We start from the raw sequence: 19,829 nt of genomic DNA, 5'->3' as shown, positions 1-19,829 counted from the left end.
CGCAAACAAGAAAAAAAAAAAAAAAACCTGGCTTGTTGACATCTTCAGCTCAGTGCTTCATGGCGTCCCTCTTCTCTCTTATTTTTCTCTCCCAGGCTTTTCACTACCGTCCTTCCTCCTCCCTGCTGACTCTCATGTTTGCTCTCTTGGGCCTTAACAGCATCTGTTTCCTAGCTCTCAATTCTCCATCCAAATGAGACGGCATTGACATCTCAGAATTAACCTGTTCACAATTTAAGTCTTGAGCTGTTTTATGCTCGAACTCTTCCCTGCCCGATGCACCCAATCTCAGTAACCAGCCTCACGTTGGCCCAATCAAGGCAAAACTCTCAGGAGTCATTGTTGTTTTTCCTTCCCCACCCAGCACACCCAACAGCCAATTCACTATTTTTTTTCCAAAATGTGTGTTGAATACATGCAGCAGCTCTTTATCTCTAGTCTCCCAACCCTCCTGCCTACCCTTCTCACCCTCCTGCAAGCCAAACACCACACAACAGAGCAGGGTTGGCAAACCTTTTCTGTAAAGGACCGGCTAGCAAACAATTGAGGCTTTTGAGTCCACCAACTCCTCCGGCTCTGCAGGGAAATCAGCCACAGGTGTGGAAGATACTTCAACAAGTGGGTGTGGCTGAGTCCCAATAAAACCTTATTTACAATATAGGTGTGTTTTGTACTGGTCTCAGGCTATCAATAGCGCTGCTATTGGCTAGAAATGCCTGAGGCAAGAGTTTGATCCCTTTCGGGAGCCACTTGCCTGAAAGTAATGTAAGGAGTGCCTCTTTAAGAAGGTCATTAAGACGCTCCATGAGGCCAGCTGCCTGTGCTAATGTGGATGGAAGACGCGAAGAATATTAGGTTGGAGAGGCCACTGTGGAGTCTCCTGAGAGGTAAAGTGGGTGCCCTGCTCAGAGATGTCTCTCCATCCAAAAGGAGCAGGAATAAACAGGAAAGGGATGACGTGTCTAGAAGAGGAATTCTGGGTAGGAGTCGCCAAGAGGAGTCCCTTGTAAGTATTGGCGATTGTGACACCCTATCTGGAAGCCCCAGCAAAAGGGGGCAGTGGGCCAAGGAAATCAGTCTGCTAGTGGGAGTGTGGTTGGTCTCCCTGGGAGTATGTCCCCGTCTGGATGGCCTCTGTTTGGTTTGGGAGCAGAGAAGGCACTTATTTGTCCCAAGCTTGGCTGCTGCTGGAGAGGGGAGTCCCCTCCCTTAAGGCCAAGTTGTTAAGGCACAGCTCCCCAGTGACCCAAAGTTGTGTGGCCCATTCCTCGAGTTGATGGAACAGTCCAGAACCCTGAGGCGTCTGTACTGGGTGGAGTGTGGAGGGCTTAGTGCCGGGGGATGGGGGGGGTCAGATTGTTAACAATGGCTTCTGATATGGCGCCATTAGTGTGAGCAGAAATGTGAGTAGAAATGATAGGAACTGGGGACTCGGCTGATTCCTTGCATATCTGGCCCCCCAGGTGGGCTTGCCTCCTGTGAGAAAACTGCCCCTTAGCCAGCGGCTAGACCAGACCACAAGGCCATTAGCAACCACCCAAGAGTCTGAAAATGTGGATCTGTGAAAGGCCCCTTGGTATGCCCTCCCTGAGGGCTGAGTTCCATCGCCTGGGCTGAGCTGGAGGGCCTCTTCCACTAGCGAGGTGCCCAAGGTGAGGCAGGTGGAGCCGCTTCCTCCAGCTGCATTGCGCACGATGGTGGGGCTGCCATCCCTGAAGAACACTGACTCCCCATCCATCCCAGATGGTTGTTCCCAAGGGGCTCCCCAAATAGCCAGAGCTGGGGATGTGGGGCACTTACTTCCTCAGGTATCCCAGGCAAGGGGCTTAGCAGGGGGGAAGCCACATCCTCCTGTAATTTGGAAAGGCCTTTGACCTCAGGTATTGCCCTATCCTGAAGGTACCATTTCCATTTTACCAAGGAGGCATGAGTAGCCGTGCCGAGCTTCTGCTGGGTGGCATCTCAAACCCAGGACATTATAGGGACGTGGGTCTGGAGTAGTCAGGTGGGGCTTGTTAGTGCCTCAGTTTCTATAAGAGCCCAAGAGGATGCCCAAAACTGGCACTCGGGGGAGTATTTTGGGCTGCTACTGTGCGTAGGTGCTTAGTCCAAAACCGCATAGGAAGTCAGGTGGCCTCCTGTTTGGTCCAGAGACCCCAGGAGGCATAGTCAGGTGTGGCTGATGACTTGCCTCAGAACGTGAGGCCAGAGGGGACTAAAGGTAAGGCTTGCTGGACTGTCCGCTAGGCCGCTTCTGAAACCCACTGTTGGGCTTCATCCCGATGGAAGGTGGCAGAATCTCACGTGTGCATATCTGGGGCAAAGCCTTAGTGAGAGGAGGGGTGTGTTGCCTCCAGAACATGAAAAGACCTAGTACGTGTTCTGTCTGAGTGTGAGGACAGGGGTGGGGAACGTGAGTAATTGATGTTTGACTGTTGGGATTTCTTCGCCCTTAGAGGACCAGATGATGCCCTGAAACTTGACAGGTGAGGCTGGGCCTTGGGTCTTGAGAGCGTTGATTTATCCCCTCGTGTTGCTTTAGCTGGTCTTTGCAAATTTGCCCACACCGCTTCCTCAGAGGGACCCTCAGCCTAAGGTCATCAAAATGATGCCAAGAACGGCACTTTCCAATTGTACGGTATTTCAGTCCTGGCAGCAGAGGTTACGTAGCCTTGCCGGACTGTTCAAATATCCCATTGGGAGCCTCGTAATATATATGGAGCCCCTTCCAAAGTGAAAGCAAATTGGGCCTGGGATTTTTCCTTGATAAGCACAGAACAGGGCTTCCCTGGTGGCACAGTGGTTGAGAGTCCACCTGCCGATGCAGGGGACGCGGGTTTGTGCCCTGGTCCGGGAGAATCCCACATGCTGCTGAGCGGCTGGGCCCATGAGCCATGGCCCTGAGCCTGCCCGTCCAGAGCCTGTGCTCCGCAACGGGAGAGGCCACAACAGTGAGAGGCCTGCGTACCGCAAAAAAAAAAAAAAAAAAAGGAAAAAAAAGAACAGAACATATAAGCTAGGTCAGTGTCCTCAAAGCACTCGCCTTGGGACTGTTGTATGACCTCACTCAATCCTAAAATATTAGGAATTGCCTGAGCACTGTGGTTCTGACAGTCAATGGTGAGGTTCCGTGCATTAGTGGTGGCTTAAGTACTGGCCACATGGGTATTGAAAGGGCCTGATAACTGCTGTCTCAAGCATGTCATTAATGACAGGGTGTAAGCCTTCAGTGCTCTGTGTAAGTTGGTTCTGGGGACTGTACCGTCCTGACCGGAGGAGGATGAGTCCCTGGCGCCCGTTTGGCGAGTCCCACGAGGAGGTCAAGAACCTGGGCTTGTTCCAGGTGGCACGGGGTCATGTCAGGACATCCATGCCCACAGGAGGGAAAGAGGAGCAGGCGGGGAGGGGGGAGGGCAGCCCCAGAGGAAGCCTTTTGAGGTGAGCAGCCCAATCATGACGTCTGAATGGCTTTGTGTACATTTGATGGTTTAACCAGCAGTGCCTTGTAAGAGAAGGCTCCCATTTTGGGAATTTAGAGGGGTTGCCTGGAATGACAGTGATTTGGGCCCTGGGGTCTAACAGGGCCAAAAAGGACTGCTTGTTTACTGTCCCAGTGGACCACCAGAGTGGTCCAGGGGGGATTGTTCCCGTAGCCCAGGGAGCTGCCAGTTCCCTAGGATAGGGGCCCGAGGTGGCTGTCAGTCCTGGAGGTGGGGGAAGAGGGGTCTGAGGGCAGCTGGGTGGCAAGGGGGTGGCCGGCAGAAGGGGGCTGTAGCTGGGAGAATGCCAGTTTCAGGGCATGGAGTCAGAGGTTGGCTGTCCAGAGATCAAGTGGCCAGGAACCCGAGTTGCCGAGACTCCTCGTGGAGGCTTGCCTGCACAAATGACCACCTTCCCTCTCGGCTCCGGAAACCCTGGGAGCCACGTGAGCAAGTTTAACTCTGACCACCTGAGGACTGCAAGGTCTCTGGGGGTGTGAGGCTGGTCCTTAGCTAACCAGGGAACCCTTGACCTTTCAAATGACTACTCTTCTTTCCCCGCCTCCCAGACAGTAGAGCTCTCAGCCTAGGGAAGCACTCTGCATTCTGTGGGCATTAGTAATGAAAATGACTCCCCAGACCCCCAGGGCAGACCTAGGTGTCTTTCCTTCAGCACAGGCATCCGTTTTCACGGCTCCTGTTTGTGGCTTTCCCTTCACACCTATTTTCTGTCTTCTCTGGCTAAAAGGGAAGGGGAAAAAAGGTTACAATGCCCTAAAAAGAAAAGATACATTTTTAAATAATACTGCTGGATACTAAGTACAAGAAAGCGGGCATGGAACAGCTTTTCACAGCACAGTGACCAAAGGCATTTTCAGAATAAGGCATCGCCATACTGAGTGGAGATACAGGGATATCATGGTGAAAATAAAATTAGCAGCAACTGGGCTTCCCTGGTGGTGCAGTGGTTGAGAGTCCGCCTGCCGATGCAGGGGACACGGGTTCGTGCCCCAGTCCAGGAAGATCCCACATGCTGTGGAGTGGCTGGGCCCGTGAGCCATGGCCGCTGAGCCTGCGCGTCTGGAGCCTGTGCTCCACAGCGGGAGAGGCCACAACAGTGAGAGGCCTGCGCACTGCAAAAAAAAAAAAAAAATTAGCATCAACTGGCATCTTGATGCTTCCCTTTGACAACCAACTAGGAAGGAGAACGGGGAGGGTTACGTGGGGAGAGACCACGCAGTCTTTGCAGGGGAGGGGATGTGGGATTCGAGGGCTGTTGACTCTCTCGCTCCTTCCTGCCCTGCGTCTCTCTCTCCAAACTTGCAAGGGCTGAGTCCTGGTTCGTGAAGTCATGGAGGTAACAGTAGAAGTCCCATTTCATCCGTAATGAGCCATAGGAACACTCACGGAGCAGGTGCGTCCGGAGACCTGCAAGAAGACCCCACTTATCCCCAGAACTGTGGGGAAATGCGGAAGCATGGCCATGCTTCTGGTCTCCTTCCCGGCCAACGGTAGAAATGGAGAAGTAGGGGAGGAAGCAGTTGTATAGGTCTTAACACAACCGAAACTCCCCAGGGTAAAATCTGAAATGAAAGGAAATGTCAGGTATAGACGTGATCATGCAATCTGTTATGGACTGAAGGTGTCGCCCCAAAACTATTATGTTAAAGCCCCAAACCCACATTAGGATACGGAGAGAACACAGCCACTTAAAAGGCAGGAAGCAGCATCTCACGAGGAACGGTGTTGGCTGGCACCTTGGTCTGGGAATTCCAGCCTCCAGTACTGTGAAAAATCCATTTCTGTTGTTTAAGCCACCCATTCTAGGGTATTCTGTTACGGCAGCCCGAACAGACTAAGACGTAATCCTTTGCAAATTACTTTATATTTTTTCATATTCTGTCCCCCAAATGCAAACATTCTTTGTGATGTTTTCCTACTTTATATATGTTTTCAGCACTTAATCCTCTTTAGTTAGCAAGAATTTGTTGCGTTGAAGCGAGGCTGGAGAAGAAAAGTAACCCGCCTTTAGTGCCTTTGAAATGCCAGGTGCTCTAGGAAGCAGTGTCCATTCCCACTAAATATTTCCTGTGAGGTAGCACCGCTTTTCTTTCCAGAGATCACACTTCCATAGAAGAGACCTAGCACGTGAACTCAAATGTATCTGACTCCAAACTACTAGCTCTGTCCGCCTTTGATTATTTCGCCTTAAACCTAAACTACATTCAATAAAACTCTGATGTTCCAAATGGGAGGAAAATAGTCCACAAACAAACGTCTGTTCCGTTGTGGAAAACTAATATTTAAAAATAGAAGGAGAGCTGGTTGTTTGTAAAAAGTCAGTAGGCGCTCGCTCCAAAGGCTGTGAAAGGGAAAGACGTGTGGTCTGGATACCCAGGCTTGAACCCACATTCATGTAAGAACAGAGACCCACATGTTACTCTTTTCTGATTTTAGCACATAGAGCACAACCTCAGGACAGCCAGTTTTTTTTTTTTTTGCGTGGTACGCGGGCCTCTCACTGTTGTGGCCTCCCCCGTTGCGGAGCACAGGCTCCGGACGCGCAGGCTCAGTGGCCATGGCTCTCGGGCCCAGCCGCTCCACGAGGACAGCCAGTTTTTAAGAACCGTCAGGCTCCGCTGGTTGTCAAGCTGCCAGATGCTCCAAGGCAGAACCAAAGCCTCCTCGATTTTCCCCACACTTTTAAGTGCTTCATAAAGTCCTTTAAACACTGTGGGGACTTGTTCGAGGCTGTGTCATGGTTATTATTTCCACAGAGGTGGGAAAGACACAGTGAGAATATGAAGGTCATGCTAACTGCTTACCAGCCCTACTCTGGGGAGTAAGTTCATGGGCAGATGATGATTTGGTGGTCTCAGCTCTCTGCTCAGCCAAGCTTAGTCCTACCTCTGTCTTAAGTGAGCAAAGGGAGGAAGAAGAGGGCAAACTTGGAGGTCGGGATTTGCTGCTCTGCATCTCGTGACTCCAAAGAAGAATGGATCCTTCCATTGAGCAGTTTTTACATCTGGGGGTGCATGGCCAATATCCAGTGTTGCAGGAGAGCCAGAGGAGTATAAACAATAGTCTGTACTCCTGGCACCTTCAGAGCAATTAGAGAAATTGAGTGACCTCATGTCCAGCAATTAGGGATCCAGGACCAGGCCCTGTAGTGGTATATAAACTATAATTATTGATACAAAGACAGATGTCACCGTGGGCTGAGGAAGAGGAGAGGACCTTGAAAGATGCATGGAATTTGGAAAGGATAAGGATGGAAAGAGAATAATGGCCCCCCAAGCGGTCCACATCCTAATCCCTGGAACTGGTGAATGTGTCAGGTTACATGGTAAAAATGACTTTGCAAATGTGATTCAGTTGAGTTATCTTGAGATAATTCTGGATTATCTGGGTAAGCCCAATGTAATCCTTGGTCCTTACAGAGGGAGGCAGGAGGGTCAGAGTGAGGAGTAGGAGATGTGACAATGGAAGCAAGAGATTCGAGTGATACAAGGGGCCGCCGGCAGCAAGCCACCTCTAGAAGCTGAACAAGTCAAGGAAATGGATTTTCCCCACTGAACCACAAGAAGGAACCAGACAGGCTGACACCTTGACTTGAGCCCAATTAGACTAATTCTGAATTTCTCACCTCTAGAACTGTAAAATAGGAAATTGTGGGGGGTTTTTAAGCCACTAAGTTTGTGGTGATTTGTTACAGCAGCAACTGGAAACTAATACAGGGGGGCATTCAATCTGGAAAAGCATCAAGATCAACAAACCCAAAAGACAGTGACTTCTAGGTGATAATAAACCCCCAGCCCCAATATTGGGGTCAGGGAGAAGTAGTATGCAAAGCATGATGCCAGGATGTATTTGTTTGTTAAGGTTGCCATAACAAGGGACCACAAATAGGGCAGCTTAAACAACAGAAGTGTATTGACTCACAGTTCTGAGAGGTAGAGATCCTAGAAGAGATAGAGGTCCAAGATCAAGGTGTAGGCAAGGTAATGCTTCCTTCAAAGGCAGTAGAGAAGGATCTACTCCAGGCCTCTCTCCCAACTTCTGGTAGTTCCTTGGCTTGTGGCAATATAACTCCAGTTTTCTCCCTTTGTGCATGCTTCTGTATGTCGAAATTTCTCCTTTTTATAAGGACACCAGTCATATTGGATTAGGGGCCCACCCTACTCCAGCATGACCTCATCTTAATTAATTATATCTGCAATGACACTTCCCAAATAAGGCCACATTCTTATATACTGGGGGCTAGGACTTCAACAAATGGATTTGGGGGAAGAGAGGACACAATTCAACCCACAGCACGATAAATAGGAATTAAATCCTGCCAATGTCAATGCCTCCTGTAGCTTCCAGAATATGCTAGATGGATGAGAGTTGCGAAGGGAACAGAAAATCACTGGCTTCTAGAAATTGACATTTGTGCTATGGCTTGTAGTAGCCTAAGGTGGCATTGAACTCCTCCTGGTTTCAGAATTTTTAGGTCATCTGAGAGATGACAAATCATGTAACAGGACAAGGTGAGAAATCCATGCCAGAAACTGAGAAAGAGAATCAGCTGATTCAAGAAGGAATTTATGCCAGTGTTGGGGGCACTTGCAACCGTGCAGTGCTTAACTCCTTCAAAGTACTTAGAGTTTCCTGCAACTCTTGCTCCTAACCATATTTTCCTTGACCCCTGGGCTCTTCTCACCAATGGTGCCTTCTGAAAGTGAAAGGTCAGAGGAGTAGAAAGAGCTGCCAAGATAAAAACAAGATTGGACTCTGTGAAGTGTTTAACTCAAACACACTGAGTGACACAGGATGTCCCAGGAGTTCGGGGAAAGCTCCTTGATGGGGCAAGGGGAAGGCAGAAAAACCAACGAGTGAATGGACATGGAAAGACAAGCTGGAGAGGCCTGAAACCCATGGATAAGGATATAAGAGGCAAACGATGAGAAGGGTATTCCCAGAAATTGTACAACGTGCCCAGATTGGGATGTCGGTTAAAGCTGGTCAGTCCTCCAAAGACTTTTTAAACCTGTGCTCTCATCTGGCACATCCCATATTCACAGAGTTCAGTAGCTGTGTTTGGCCATGACAGGCTGGTCTTCACTCTTTCTACCTTCCTTGCTATGTCATTTCATTTCAGAGGGGATTAAAATAAATGGTTTCTGTCATTTTATATTTTAAAAATTTTTATTGAAATATAGTTAATTTACAGTGCTGTTTCAGGTATACAGCAAAGTGATTCAGTATGTATATATATATATGTACTGTGTCATTATAGTTTATTACAAGATACTGAGTAGAGTTCCCTGTACTATACAGTAGGTCCTTGTTGGTTATGTATTTTACATATACTAGTGTGTATATTTTAATCCCAAACTCCTAATTTATCCCTCCCCCCATCATTTTATTTTTAAAATATTTTGGTTCTTATTGTTGCTTCAACAACCCCCCAAAAATAAAAACAGTTTGCTAATTAAATACTTAGAATTCTCTGATATTCAGATACACTTGTTATCCAGTCCATGTCCTCAGGGGATTTACAGGTGAGGAATGACAGCATAAAGAGACTCACTTATCACAACACAGATGACCAGCTACAGGAGACACACGAACAGGTGTTACATGCACCCAGTGGGGCAGCCCAGCCCAGATTGGAGAGTTAGGATGTGTTCTGGAGGAGATGCTGAGACATTCATGGCATAAAGTAGATCATGGGTGTCTTAGTCCATTCAGGCTGCTATCACAAAGTACCAGAGACTGGGTGGCTTACAAACAACAGAAATTTATTTTTCATAATTCTGGAGGCTGGAAGTTCAAGATCAGATTGCCAGCGTGATAGGGTTCTGGTGAAAACCCTCTTCCGAGTTCCAGACTGCTGACTTCCTGCCATGTCCTCACCTGATAGAAGGGGCAAGGGGTCTCTGTGGGGTCTCTCTTATAAAGACACTAATGCCATTGACGAGGACTCTACTCTCACGACCTAAGCACCTCCCAAAGGCCCCACCTCCTAATACCATCATCTTTGGGCTTAGGATTTACACATAGGGGGAACCCATTGTCACCATAGCAATGGGTGACACACTTTTTCTGAAAAGAGCCGGGTAATAAATATTTTTGGCTTTGCAGGTGGTATGTTCTCTTCCACAACTCTTCAACTCTGTCCTTGTAGACACTGCAGCTGTAGATGGTATCAACTACCATCAACATGGCTGTTTCAACTAGACTGTATTTAGTTTCAACTAAACTGTATTTATGAACACTAAAATGTGTATTTCGTATCATTGTCATGTGCCATAAAATATTATTTTTATTTTTTAACCTTAAAATGTAAAAGCCAATCTTTTTTTAAGATCTACTGAAATTATCACTTTTTTTAATTGAAGTATAGTTGATTTACAATGTGCAAATTGCTGCTATACAGCAAAGTGACTCAGTTATACACATATATACATTCTTTTTTATATTCTTTTCCATTCTGGTTTATTCCAGGGGATTGGATATAGTTCCCTGTGCTATACAGTAGGACCTTGTTCTTTATCCATCCTAAATGTAATAGTTTGCATCTACTAACCCCAAACTCCCAGTCCATCCCTCTCCCTCCCCACTCCCTTGGCACCCACAAGTCTGATCTCTATGTCAGTGAGTCTGTTTCTGTTTTGTAGCTAGGTTCATTTGTGCCATATTTAGATTTTACATATAAGTGATATATGGTATTTGTCTTTCTCTTTCTGACTTACTTCACTTAGTATGATAATCTCTAGGTCCATCTGTGTTGCTGCAAATGGCATTATTTCGTTCTTTTTAATGGCTGAGTAATATTCCATTGTATATATGTACCACATCTTCTTTATCCATTCATCTGTCGATGGACATTTAGGTTGTTTCTATGTCTTGGCTATTGTGAATAGTGCTGCTATGAACACAGGGGTGCATGTATCTTTTTGAATTATAGTTTTGTCTGGATAAATGCCCAGGAGTGGGATTGCTGGATCATTTGGTAATTCTCTTTTAGTTTTTTAAGGAACCTCCATACTGTTTTTCATAGTGGCTGCACCAACTTACATTCCCACCAGCAGGGTGGGAGGGTTCCCTTTTCTCTGCACCCTCTCCAGCATTTGTTATTTGTGGAGTTTTTAATGATGGCCATTCTGACCAGTGGGAGGTGGTACTTCATTTTAAGTTTGATTTGCATTTCTCTAATAATTAGTGATGTTTAGCACTTTTTCACATGCCTACTGGCCATCTGTATGTCTTCTTTGGAGAAATGTCTATTTGGGTTTTCTGCCTACTTTTCGACTGGGTTGTCTGTTTTTTTGTTGTTGAGTTGTATGAGCTGTTTGTATATTCTGGAGATTAAGCACTTGTGGGTAGCATCATTTGCAAATATTTTCTCCCATTCCATAGGTTGTCTTTTCATAGTTTTTTATGGCTTCCTTTGCTGTTCAAATGTTTATAATTTTGATGAGGTCCCATTTGTTTATTTTTGCTTTTATTTCTCTCGCCTTGGGAGACCTAAGAAAACATTTGTACGATTTATGTCAAAGAATGTTTTGCCTATGCTCTCTTCTAGGAGTTTTATGGTGTTGTGTCTTAGGTTTACATCTTTAAGCCATTTTGAGTTTATTTTTTTGTATGGTGAGAGAGTGTGTTCTAACTTTATTGATTTACGTGCAGCTGTCCAACTTTCTCAGCACGACATGCTGAAGAGACTTTTTCCCATTGTATATTCTTGCCTCCCTTGTCGAAGTTTAATTGACCATAGGTGTGTGGGTTTATTTCTGGGCTCTTTATTCTGTTCCATTGATCTGTATGTCTGTTTTTGTACCAATACCACACTGCTTTGATTACTGGAGCTTTGTAGTTATTTTTTAAAGCTAATCTGATTTTTTTAAATTTAATTTTTATTTTTGGCTGCATTGGGTCTTCGTTGTTGCATGCAGGCTTTCTCTAGTTGTGAGTGGGGGCTATTCTTTGTTGTGGTGCGTGGGCTTCTCATTGCAGTGGTTTCTCTTATTGTGAAGCACAGGCTCTAGGCATGTGGGCTTCAGTAGTTATGGCATGTGGGCTCAGTAGTTGTGGCTCGCAGGCTCTAGAGCACAGCAGTCTCAGTAGCTGTGGTGCACGGGCTTAGTTGCTCCGTGGCATGTGGGATCTCCCAGACCAGGGCTCAAACCCATGTCCCCTGCATTGGCAGGTGGACTCTTAACCACTGTGCCACCAGGGAAGTCCAGCTTTGTAGTATTATCTGAAGTCAGGGAGGGTTATGCTTCCTGCTTTTTTTCCCTCAGGATTGCTTTGGTGATTTTGGGTCTTTTATGGTTCCATATAAATTTTTGAATTATTTGTTCTAGTTCTGTGAAAAATGTCATGGGTAATTTGATAAGGATTACATTAAATCCACAGATTGTTTTGTGTAGTACTGCCATTGTAACAATATCCTTCCAATCCAAGAGCATGGGCTATCTTTCCATTTCTTTGAATCCTCTCTAATTTTCTTTATTAATGATTTACAGTTCTTGGCATATATGTGTTTCATTTCCTTGGTCAGGTTTATTCCTAGGGTTTTTTTTTTTTACATTCCCTTTCTGATATTTCATTGTTAGTGTAAAGAAATTGAACTGATTTCTGAATGTTAACCTTGTCTCCTGCTACTTTGCTGAATTTATTTATCAGATCTAGTAGTTTTTGTGTGGAGCCCTTAGGGTTTTCTATATATAGTATCATGTCATCTGCATATAGGGACAATTTTACCTCTTCACTTCCAATTTGGATACCTTTTATTTCTTGCCTGATTCTTGCCAGCACCCCTGCGGACCAGCATCTCAGGCTGGGGAGTGCTGGGCCGTGGCACTGACCGCCTGTGCAGGTCTCTCTCTGCTTTGCCCTCTGCAAACAGGTTGCTGTGCTCTCCTCCCAAGCTCTGAAGCTCCCCCTCTGTCCCGGCTGATCTTCCCACCAGTGAGGGGACTTGCCAGGGTGCTGAAACCTTTCCTCTTTTACAGCTCCCTCCCAGGGGCACAGGTCCCATCCCAATTCCTTTCTCTCTCTCTCTCTCTCTTTTTTTTTTTCTCTTGTCCTACCCAGTTACGTGGAGATTTTGTTGCCCTTTTGGAAGTCTGAGGTCTTGTGCCAGCATTCATTAGATGCTGTGTGAGAATCCTTCCACATGTAGATGTATTTTTGATGTATTTGTGGGAGAAGGTGAGCTCCATGTCCTGCTCCTTCGCCATCTTGATCCAATCCCCTGTAAAAGCCAATCTTAACTTGTAGGTCCTCACAAATGCAGGTGGCAGTGGCAGGACAGACTGGGTCTGTGGCTTGGAGATTGCAGAACCCTGAACTAGATGAAGAAGTGGGAAAAGCGTACAAGAAGAGGAAATAGCTCACGAGAAGGCATAGGCACATTCAGGAACTACAAGTAGTTGTTAATGATTAATTTTTTAAAAAGGTAAAATGATGACTCTCATACAAACATTAAACAAACATGTGCCAAAGATTTTAATTAACGAGGGAACCAGTAAAATGTTATTACTAGTTCAAAGAGAATTTTTTCAAAAACACATGTATATAAGCCATCAGAAATACTGAAATTAATTGGTCAATATCTATAAGGCATCTTATCAATTGCATCTCCTTAGGACACATTTTGCAACTCTGTAGACAAGAATTATTTGCATTACTATCAGTAGTACTCTAAGACCTACAGAGTCGTAAAGTAGCTCAAAGACATAGATAACCAGGAAGGACGCACTACATGGGAACACTAGTAATTTTTTTCTCATTTCAAAGATTTTCACAATTTTTCCTGGCATAATTCAGTGTGACTGGAGGGAAGGGCTCTAAGAGGATTGGTTCTGACCCTCGTTACCCATGACTGTCCCCGACATCCTGGTCTTTATTACTTCTTCTTCCTCTGCTTCCTTGTTATATCAGTTCAGGGGAATCAAAGGAAATGTTGATATCTTTGTAACCATGGGCAAGTTACTGCTTTGTGCCTCCGTTTCCTCATGTGAAAAATGAGGATAACTTAGTACCTACTGCACAGGGTGGATATGGGAATTCAATTACATAGTATGCTTAATTCTCCTACTTCCACTGCTGTGGATTCACTGAAACCCTAAAGTGTGCTAGAGTGACACTGTGCCACAAAGCCAGTACACCAAGGAATGAAATAAAAGAAGCATGGCCATCCACCAGGGCTGTTAGTGTAGAGAGGATGGAGGATGACTGTGGACTGGTGCGTGGCTTTAGTGGAGTCATTTAACACAGTAGATCTTAATTTCCTCATCTTGAGGGCAAAGAGTTAGGACTGTAATTATCTATGACTCTGTGTTAACCATTTTTGCATAGAAATGACACAGCTTTTACACATTTATCAGCAACTTAAAACTTGGTACATTTTAACACTTTCCTATAAGTACTGAAATGCATTTTAAAAATTCTTATAGGGGGCTTCCCTGGTGGCACAGTGGTTGAGAGTCCACCTGCCGATGCAGGGGACACGGGTCCGTGCCCCGGTCCGGGAAGATCCCACATGCCGCGGAGCGGCTGGGCCCGTGAGCCATGGCCGCTGAGCCTGCGCGTCCGGAGCCTGTGCTCCGCAGCGGGAGAGGCCACAACAGTGAGAGGCCCGTGTACCGCAAAAAACAAAAAAAATTCTTATAGGAATTATAAAATTTCACGCATGGACTTGAGTCCCCTGCCCTGTGAGCTCTTAAATGCCCTGTGAGCTCCATCTACCTTAGTCTGGTAACTAGAACATTCCAAGGCAGGCTCTGAGGTGGGAGGTGCCAGGATTACTTCAGGTCCAGGTCACTGTAGACTGTATGCATTTTCCCTTCTTCCTCTAGAAGGAGAGGAACTGGGAAAGTTGGTTATAAAAGAAACCAAAGGATACATTTACCAGGGTTCTCTCCAGGTGCCAATGGGCTCTGCCTGGGGTGACTGACTCTGAGATAACACGGGGCGGTTGACATCAGTCCTGTCAGTGAGGGTTTGGCAGCTTCCTCACTGCCTGAAGACGTTGTAGGCAGGCCCATCTTTCCTTTCAGAGTTCTAGCAAGCCTGTGTCAGCTCTAGGGCACATAGTGATCTTAGCTTCATTCGGGTTCACAGAAACTTCTGGACGGCTGATTAGCTGTCTCAGTGTCTCCTGAGACTTTGTAATCCTCCACACATCCCGTCTCAGGACTTGCAAGCCTCCCTGTGCCCAGTGAAGACTCCTGAGCCCTTGAGAAATCCCCTTGAGTCTGGGCAAGTCTCAGTAAGTGCTGCTTCCTTAGCCCTGTGGTGAGGCGGGTCACCAAGGAGCAAAGGCAGGCCAAGCCACCACCCCCGGACGACGAGGCTCATCAAGCGTTTCTGGCTGAGATGAGGCTGCATTAGGGGGTTTCCTCCCAAGCTGCCTTCCAAGGAGATACCCTGTCCCAGGGGTATGAAACGTTCACTTTCCCACATTTGAGTCCAGCTGAATGCATTGAACTGTGTGCCTAAAACAAGTGGATTTTATGGTGTGTAAATTCTGCCTAATGGCATTTGCCTGCTTTGAAGGTCTTGCAACTTAGAGAAATAGAGCTAGGATCCCACACTGTTGCGTGTGGGACCAGCTCCTGCCCTGTAGCCTGCCTGCCCTTTGTTTCTGGGAGATGATAGAGCAAGAACAAGAGTGAGAGAGGGGAGAAATCTGGAAGGATCTTCACCGAAAGGCTGTGGGCTTCCAGGAGATTTTTATTTTCGTCTTCATACTTCTTTATATTATCTGATGTAGGGTAAATGAGCATATATTATACTTCAGGAAAAGCAATAAAGCTGTTTTCTTTGTGGAAAAGAAAATGAGAGAAGCCAAGACCTTTGATTAAGAAGACCTATACTAAGAGGCTGCTTCTGATTACCTGATAGACTGAACTTTTTGTCCCATGGGCAAGTTATTTTTTTGGAAAATACCTTCTGTCTGACAACACTCTAACTCTAACCTTAATCCTAAAAGGTAAATAGTTAAGCCATTCTGAAGGCAGATATCCTAAGAACGTGGCATCAATTTACAGGAAAACAGCCCACAGTCACCTATGCGCGTGGTTCTTTGAAGGTAAATTTATGAAATGTAAACAGTGCTGTCACTCCCGTTTTCATTCTAAAACTGGAGATATGCATATCAGGCGACAACCTTCAAGATACAATAAAATCACCCAAGAATGAAGCAAACCTTTTAAATGTACATATTTCAAAAGGAAACACTTTTTATGGAATACCAATGTTTGGAATAACTTTTAAATATACACCAGTATTTAGAGTCTAGGGTTTCATATTTTGTACAAAAATTTAAAAGACTAAAGGGAAAAAAGAGTACTCGATTAATAAAACAGATCACAAACCGATCAAATGAACAAACTGAAAAGTCCTTTTATTTCACTCAAACCCCCTGTGGAAGTTTCTACCTAAAAATCAAATGCAACTCTCTCGTCTCCTACCCCCTGGTGCTTTGTGGGAGTTGTTGGTTTGTAAAAAGAAATGAAACAAGTTAGTTCAGTGGATACTGACTGCAAGTTTCCTCTGTGTTCAGTCCTGAAATGGAAAAAATGTAATTTCAGTCTTCGGAGTTTTCTTTCCAGTATTTCAGAAATCAACAGGTTCATCTGGCCTGTTTTAGGGAACAAAATTAAAAACAACAATGGCATCAACTTAAAATATAGCAATAAACAAAAACACAAATAACAAGAACCTTTGAAAAACATTTCTGAAAGAGCTTAAAGATCTACAAAGTGGGGCTTCCCTGGTGGCGCAGTGGTTGAGAGTCTGCCTGCCGATGCAGGGGACGTGGGTTTGTGCCCCGGTCCGGGAGGATCCCGCGTGCCGCGGAGCGGCTGGGCCCGTGAGCCATGGCCGCGGAGCCTGCGCGTCCGGAGCCTGTGCTCCGCAACGGGAGAGGCCACAACAGTGAGAGGCCCGCGTACAGCAAAAAAAAAAAAAAAAAAAAAAAAAAGATCTACAAAGTGTATTTGAGGAACGTTTGTTGAATCTATTCTCTAATCTGTCACTGTTGTAGAAAAAATGAACATCTAGTTTTGGCTTAGTTCACAACCATGATTCTTCCATGAGGATATTCTCCATGAGCTTGTAGGAATCCCAAATATGTTCTTTCAACAAACCAACAAACTTACCCACTGAAACTGCATAGGATGTTTGAAATGGATAATGTAAGATACTGACAGGTGAGTGAAATTTAAGATCTGCCTTAGTTTCATTCCTATCCTATAAACCATCTTTGGAGGACAATGGAATTCCAAGCCACATGGAGTCCCAAACCCCTTAAATCTACATTTCCTGCCCTGGTTATATTTGGTGAATCACAAGGCAAACAGAAGATGCGTGAGACATTTAAGATGATCCTGAGTCAGCTGGGACTTGACAGAGTATTTAGAACTAAAAAGAAAATATTCCATTTGTCCCCCTGGAAGTAGGTTGAGGGTCTCCTGTTTCTAAGAAACAAGCTCCTCTAGTTAAGCATGTTTTATAGGTGATAAACGTCAAGCCACCTGAAAATGATTACTGAAGCATGAACCAGAAAAAAATGAGTAAAACGGGAAAAAAATATCCCTGCATTATCCTGGCAATTAAAATTGGCTTTAGGGAAAATGAGAAGAGAAAATGAGAAGGTCTAAGAGAAGAAAACAAAGAAGGTCTAAGAGATGGAGGGGGAAAAAAAGAAATTACATTTTGTGAAGAAAGGCAAGACAGTGACTGACAAGGGAAATAACAGTTGGCTTAAATTCCACAGGGCCTTATTAGGACATGTAGGAGAACTTTCCAGCTCTTGTAAATTAGTGACACTAAAGAAAATTGTCTCTCTTGTCGAATGCTTTACTCCCTGGAAATTCCGTTTGATTACTTTCCAGGTCCATTCACTCTTTGGTAACTTAGGCCTGATGAAAGCCAACCCAAAGCAAGCCAAATCACATGCCCCCAATTTTTTTAAAATAAATTCATTTATTATTTATTTTTGGCTGCACTGGGTCTTTGCTGCACGCGGGCTTTCTCTAGTTGTGGTGAGTGGGGGCTACTCTTCGTTGCGGTGCACAGGCTTCTCATTTTGGTGGCTTCTCTTGTTGCGGAGCAGGGCTCTAGGTGCACAGGCTTCAGTAGTTGTAGCACGCAGGCTCAGTAGTTGTGGCGCACGGGCTTAGTTGCTCCGCAGCATGTGGGATCTCCCCAGATCAGGGCTCGAATCTGTGTCCCCTGCATTGGCAGACAGATTCTTAATCACTGCGCCACCAGGGAAGTCCCACTCCCCAAATTTTAAAATCTAGGTTCTAAATCTAAATTTAGCAATTGAGATTTTTCTGATACATATTTCTCCATACGATTTTTTTTGGTGGTTTCTGCAATTTAATATCAGTCCATTCAAAAAGAAAATGCCTACTGTGTGCACCACACTAAGCTTGGCGTGTGGGAATACAGTGTGATATATGTTATATCCTTGGCCAAAAACCTCGTAGGGTAGAAGATCATGGCCAGGTGAATTCATCACAGAAGGGTAGATGACAAGCTGTCTTAGTTACAAAAACTGGCCAGGAGAGCAGCTTCTGAAGGAGAATCAGTTCAATCCAGGACTAGAGAATGGGGGAGAGGAATAGGCCAGATTCGTCTAAATTCTGCTAATGGTCAGCTCAGTAGAGATTAGGCAAGACCCAGCAGTGGAGAATACATGAGAGTTAAAATATTAAAGATCTGGAGACTTCCCTTGTGGTTCAGTGGTTAAGAATCCTGCCAATATGCAGGGGACATGGGTTTGATCCCTGGTTCTGGAAGATCCCACATGCTACAGAGCAACTAAGCCCATGTGCCACAACTACTGAGCCTGCGCTGTAGAGCCAGTGAGCCACAACTACTGAGCCCGAGCACTGCAACTACTGAAGCCCGTGTGCCTAGAGCCCATGCTCCGCCATAAGAGAAGCCACTGCAATGAGAAACCTGCACACCACAATGAAGAGTAGCCCCTGCTCACTGCAACTAGAGAAAGCCCGTGTGCAGCAACGAAGTCCCAATGCAGCCAAAAAATAAATTTAAAAAATACTTATATGTTGAAGATCAGTCCCCTGTGGCAGAGCCATGGGAAGAGGCTGACATAAAGGGGGACTCACCCCAAACGAGAAAACAAACTGCCAGGTTCCCAGTCAAAGGAGGGGGCTCAAGGTGGGTACAGTAAACACAGACTCCTAATATTGGGCCAGGCTGCCTGCTAGACAGAAATGGACCCTAGGCAGAAACCCAACCCTGCAGAATGGGAAGAAAAGAGAAAGTCGGCTTGGTGGGTGAGGAGTGCTGCCCCCTGGTGGGCACTAGAATACCTAGCACTAGGTCCTCGGGCCCTGGACCATGAGTCGGGGGATGATGAAGATCAGAGGATACAGAGGAGTTTACCTGCCAGAACTGAGCCTTTGGCTTCTGGGCACAGGAAACGTGAACGGCTCAGTTACTGGAGTCAGAGGAAGAGCAGCAAGGATAGGACTTCCCTGTGGTCCTTGCCATCACATTGCTCGGAGTAATTAGGGGGAGACAGACAGCAACACTTCATCGCCATAGAAAGGCTGTCATTTCATCGTGAAGGAGATGGAGTAGCCAACTCTGCCTGGAGGGGGCAAAAAGTCTTGACAAAGGGTGAAAGCTAAAGGACAAATGGAGATGGCAGAATGGTGTCCTGTGCAAAGGCCCAAGTCAAAAGTGCCTGACAGGGCCTCCCTGGTGGCGCAGGGGTTGAGAGTCCGCCTGCCGATGCAGGGGACATGGGTTCGTGCCCTGGTCCGGGAAGATCCCACATGCCACGGAGCGGCTGGGCCCGTGAGCCATGGCCGCTGAGCCTGCGCGTCCAGAGCCTGTGCTCCGCAACCAGAGAGGCCGCAACAGGGAGAGGCCCGCGTACCGCGAAAAAAAAAAAAATTGCCTGACATATTGGAGACAGAATGAGTGGAACATAGCTCTCCTGCAGGGAACGTGGAAAGAGACATTGGGGCCAGCTTGGGAACACGTTTTGTTGTGCCACACTAAGAAACTCGGGTCTTGATAGCAAAAGGAAACCGATGAAGGTTTGTAAGCCAAGAAGTGACGAGTATAAGTCTGTGTTCTCTAGTGACGATGAGGACGATGGCCCAGAAGGGGCCAAGGATAAAATTTAGGAGGCAACTGGAGTCTGGGTTAGAAGTGTGAGGACAGCCCCCAGCTAACGTATTGATGTAAGTCTGTAGAAGAAAGAAAAAATGCAGGGAAAAAAAAAGTCTGACTTCACAGCATTTGGAAATCAAGGAATTTCCTTCATAATATTATTTGGTGATGTCCTCTCGGGAAAAGCTAAGA

At 45.9% G+C, this 19,829-nt stretch overlaps 1 protein-coding gene across 1 annotated transcript in view; it reads left to right on the top strand.

Annotated features, from left to right (window-relative positions):
* Positions 1-1,694: 1,694 nt before the first annotated feature.
* The window catches only part of LAMB4 (laminin subunit beta 4), a 143,671-nt gene continuing 125,536 nt past the window's right edge, over positions 1,695-19,829 (top strand). Inside the window, 4 exon segments of the mRNA XM_060108856.1 lie at positions 1,695-1,808; positions 2,543-2,633; positions 3,216-3,438; positions 5,122-5,261. Of these exon segments, the coding sequence (XP_059964839.1) occupies positions 1,695-1,808; positions 2,543-2,633; positions 3,216-3,438; positions 5,122-5,261 (568 nt within the window).

Source organism: Mesoplodon densirostris, chromosome 9 (genome assembly GCF_025265405.1).
Source record: "Mesoplodon densirostris isolate mMesDen1 chromosome 9, mMesDen1 primary haplotype, whole genome shotgun sequence".
Taxonomy (NCBI): Eukaryota; Metazoa; Chordata; class Mammalia; order Artiodactyla; family Ziphiidae; genus Mesoplodon; species Mesoplodon densirostris.
Note: the sequence above shows the minus strand (reverse complement) of the source record. Positions and strands in the feature narration are given on the sequence as shown.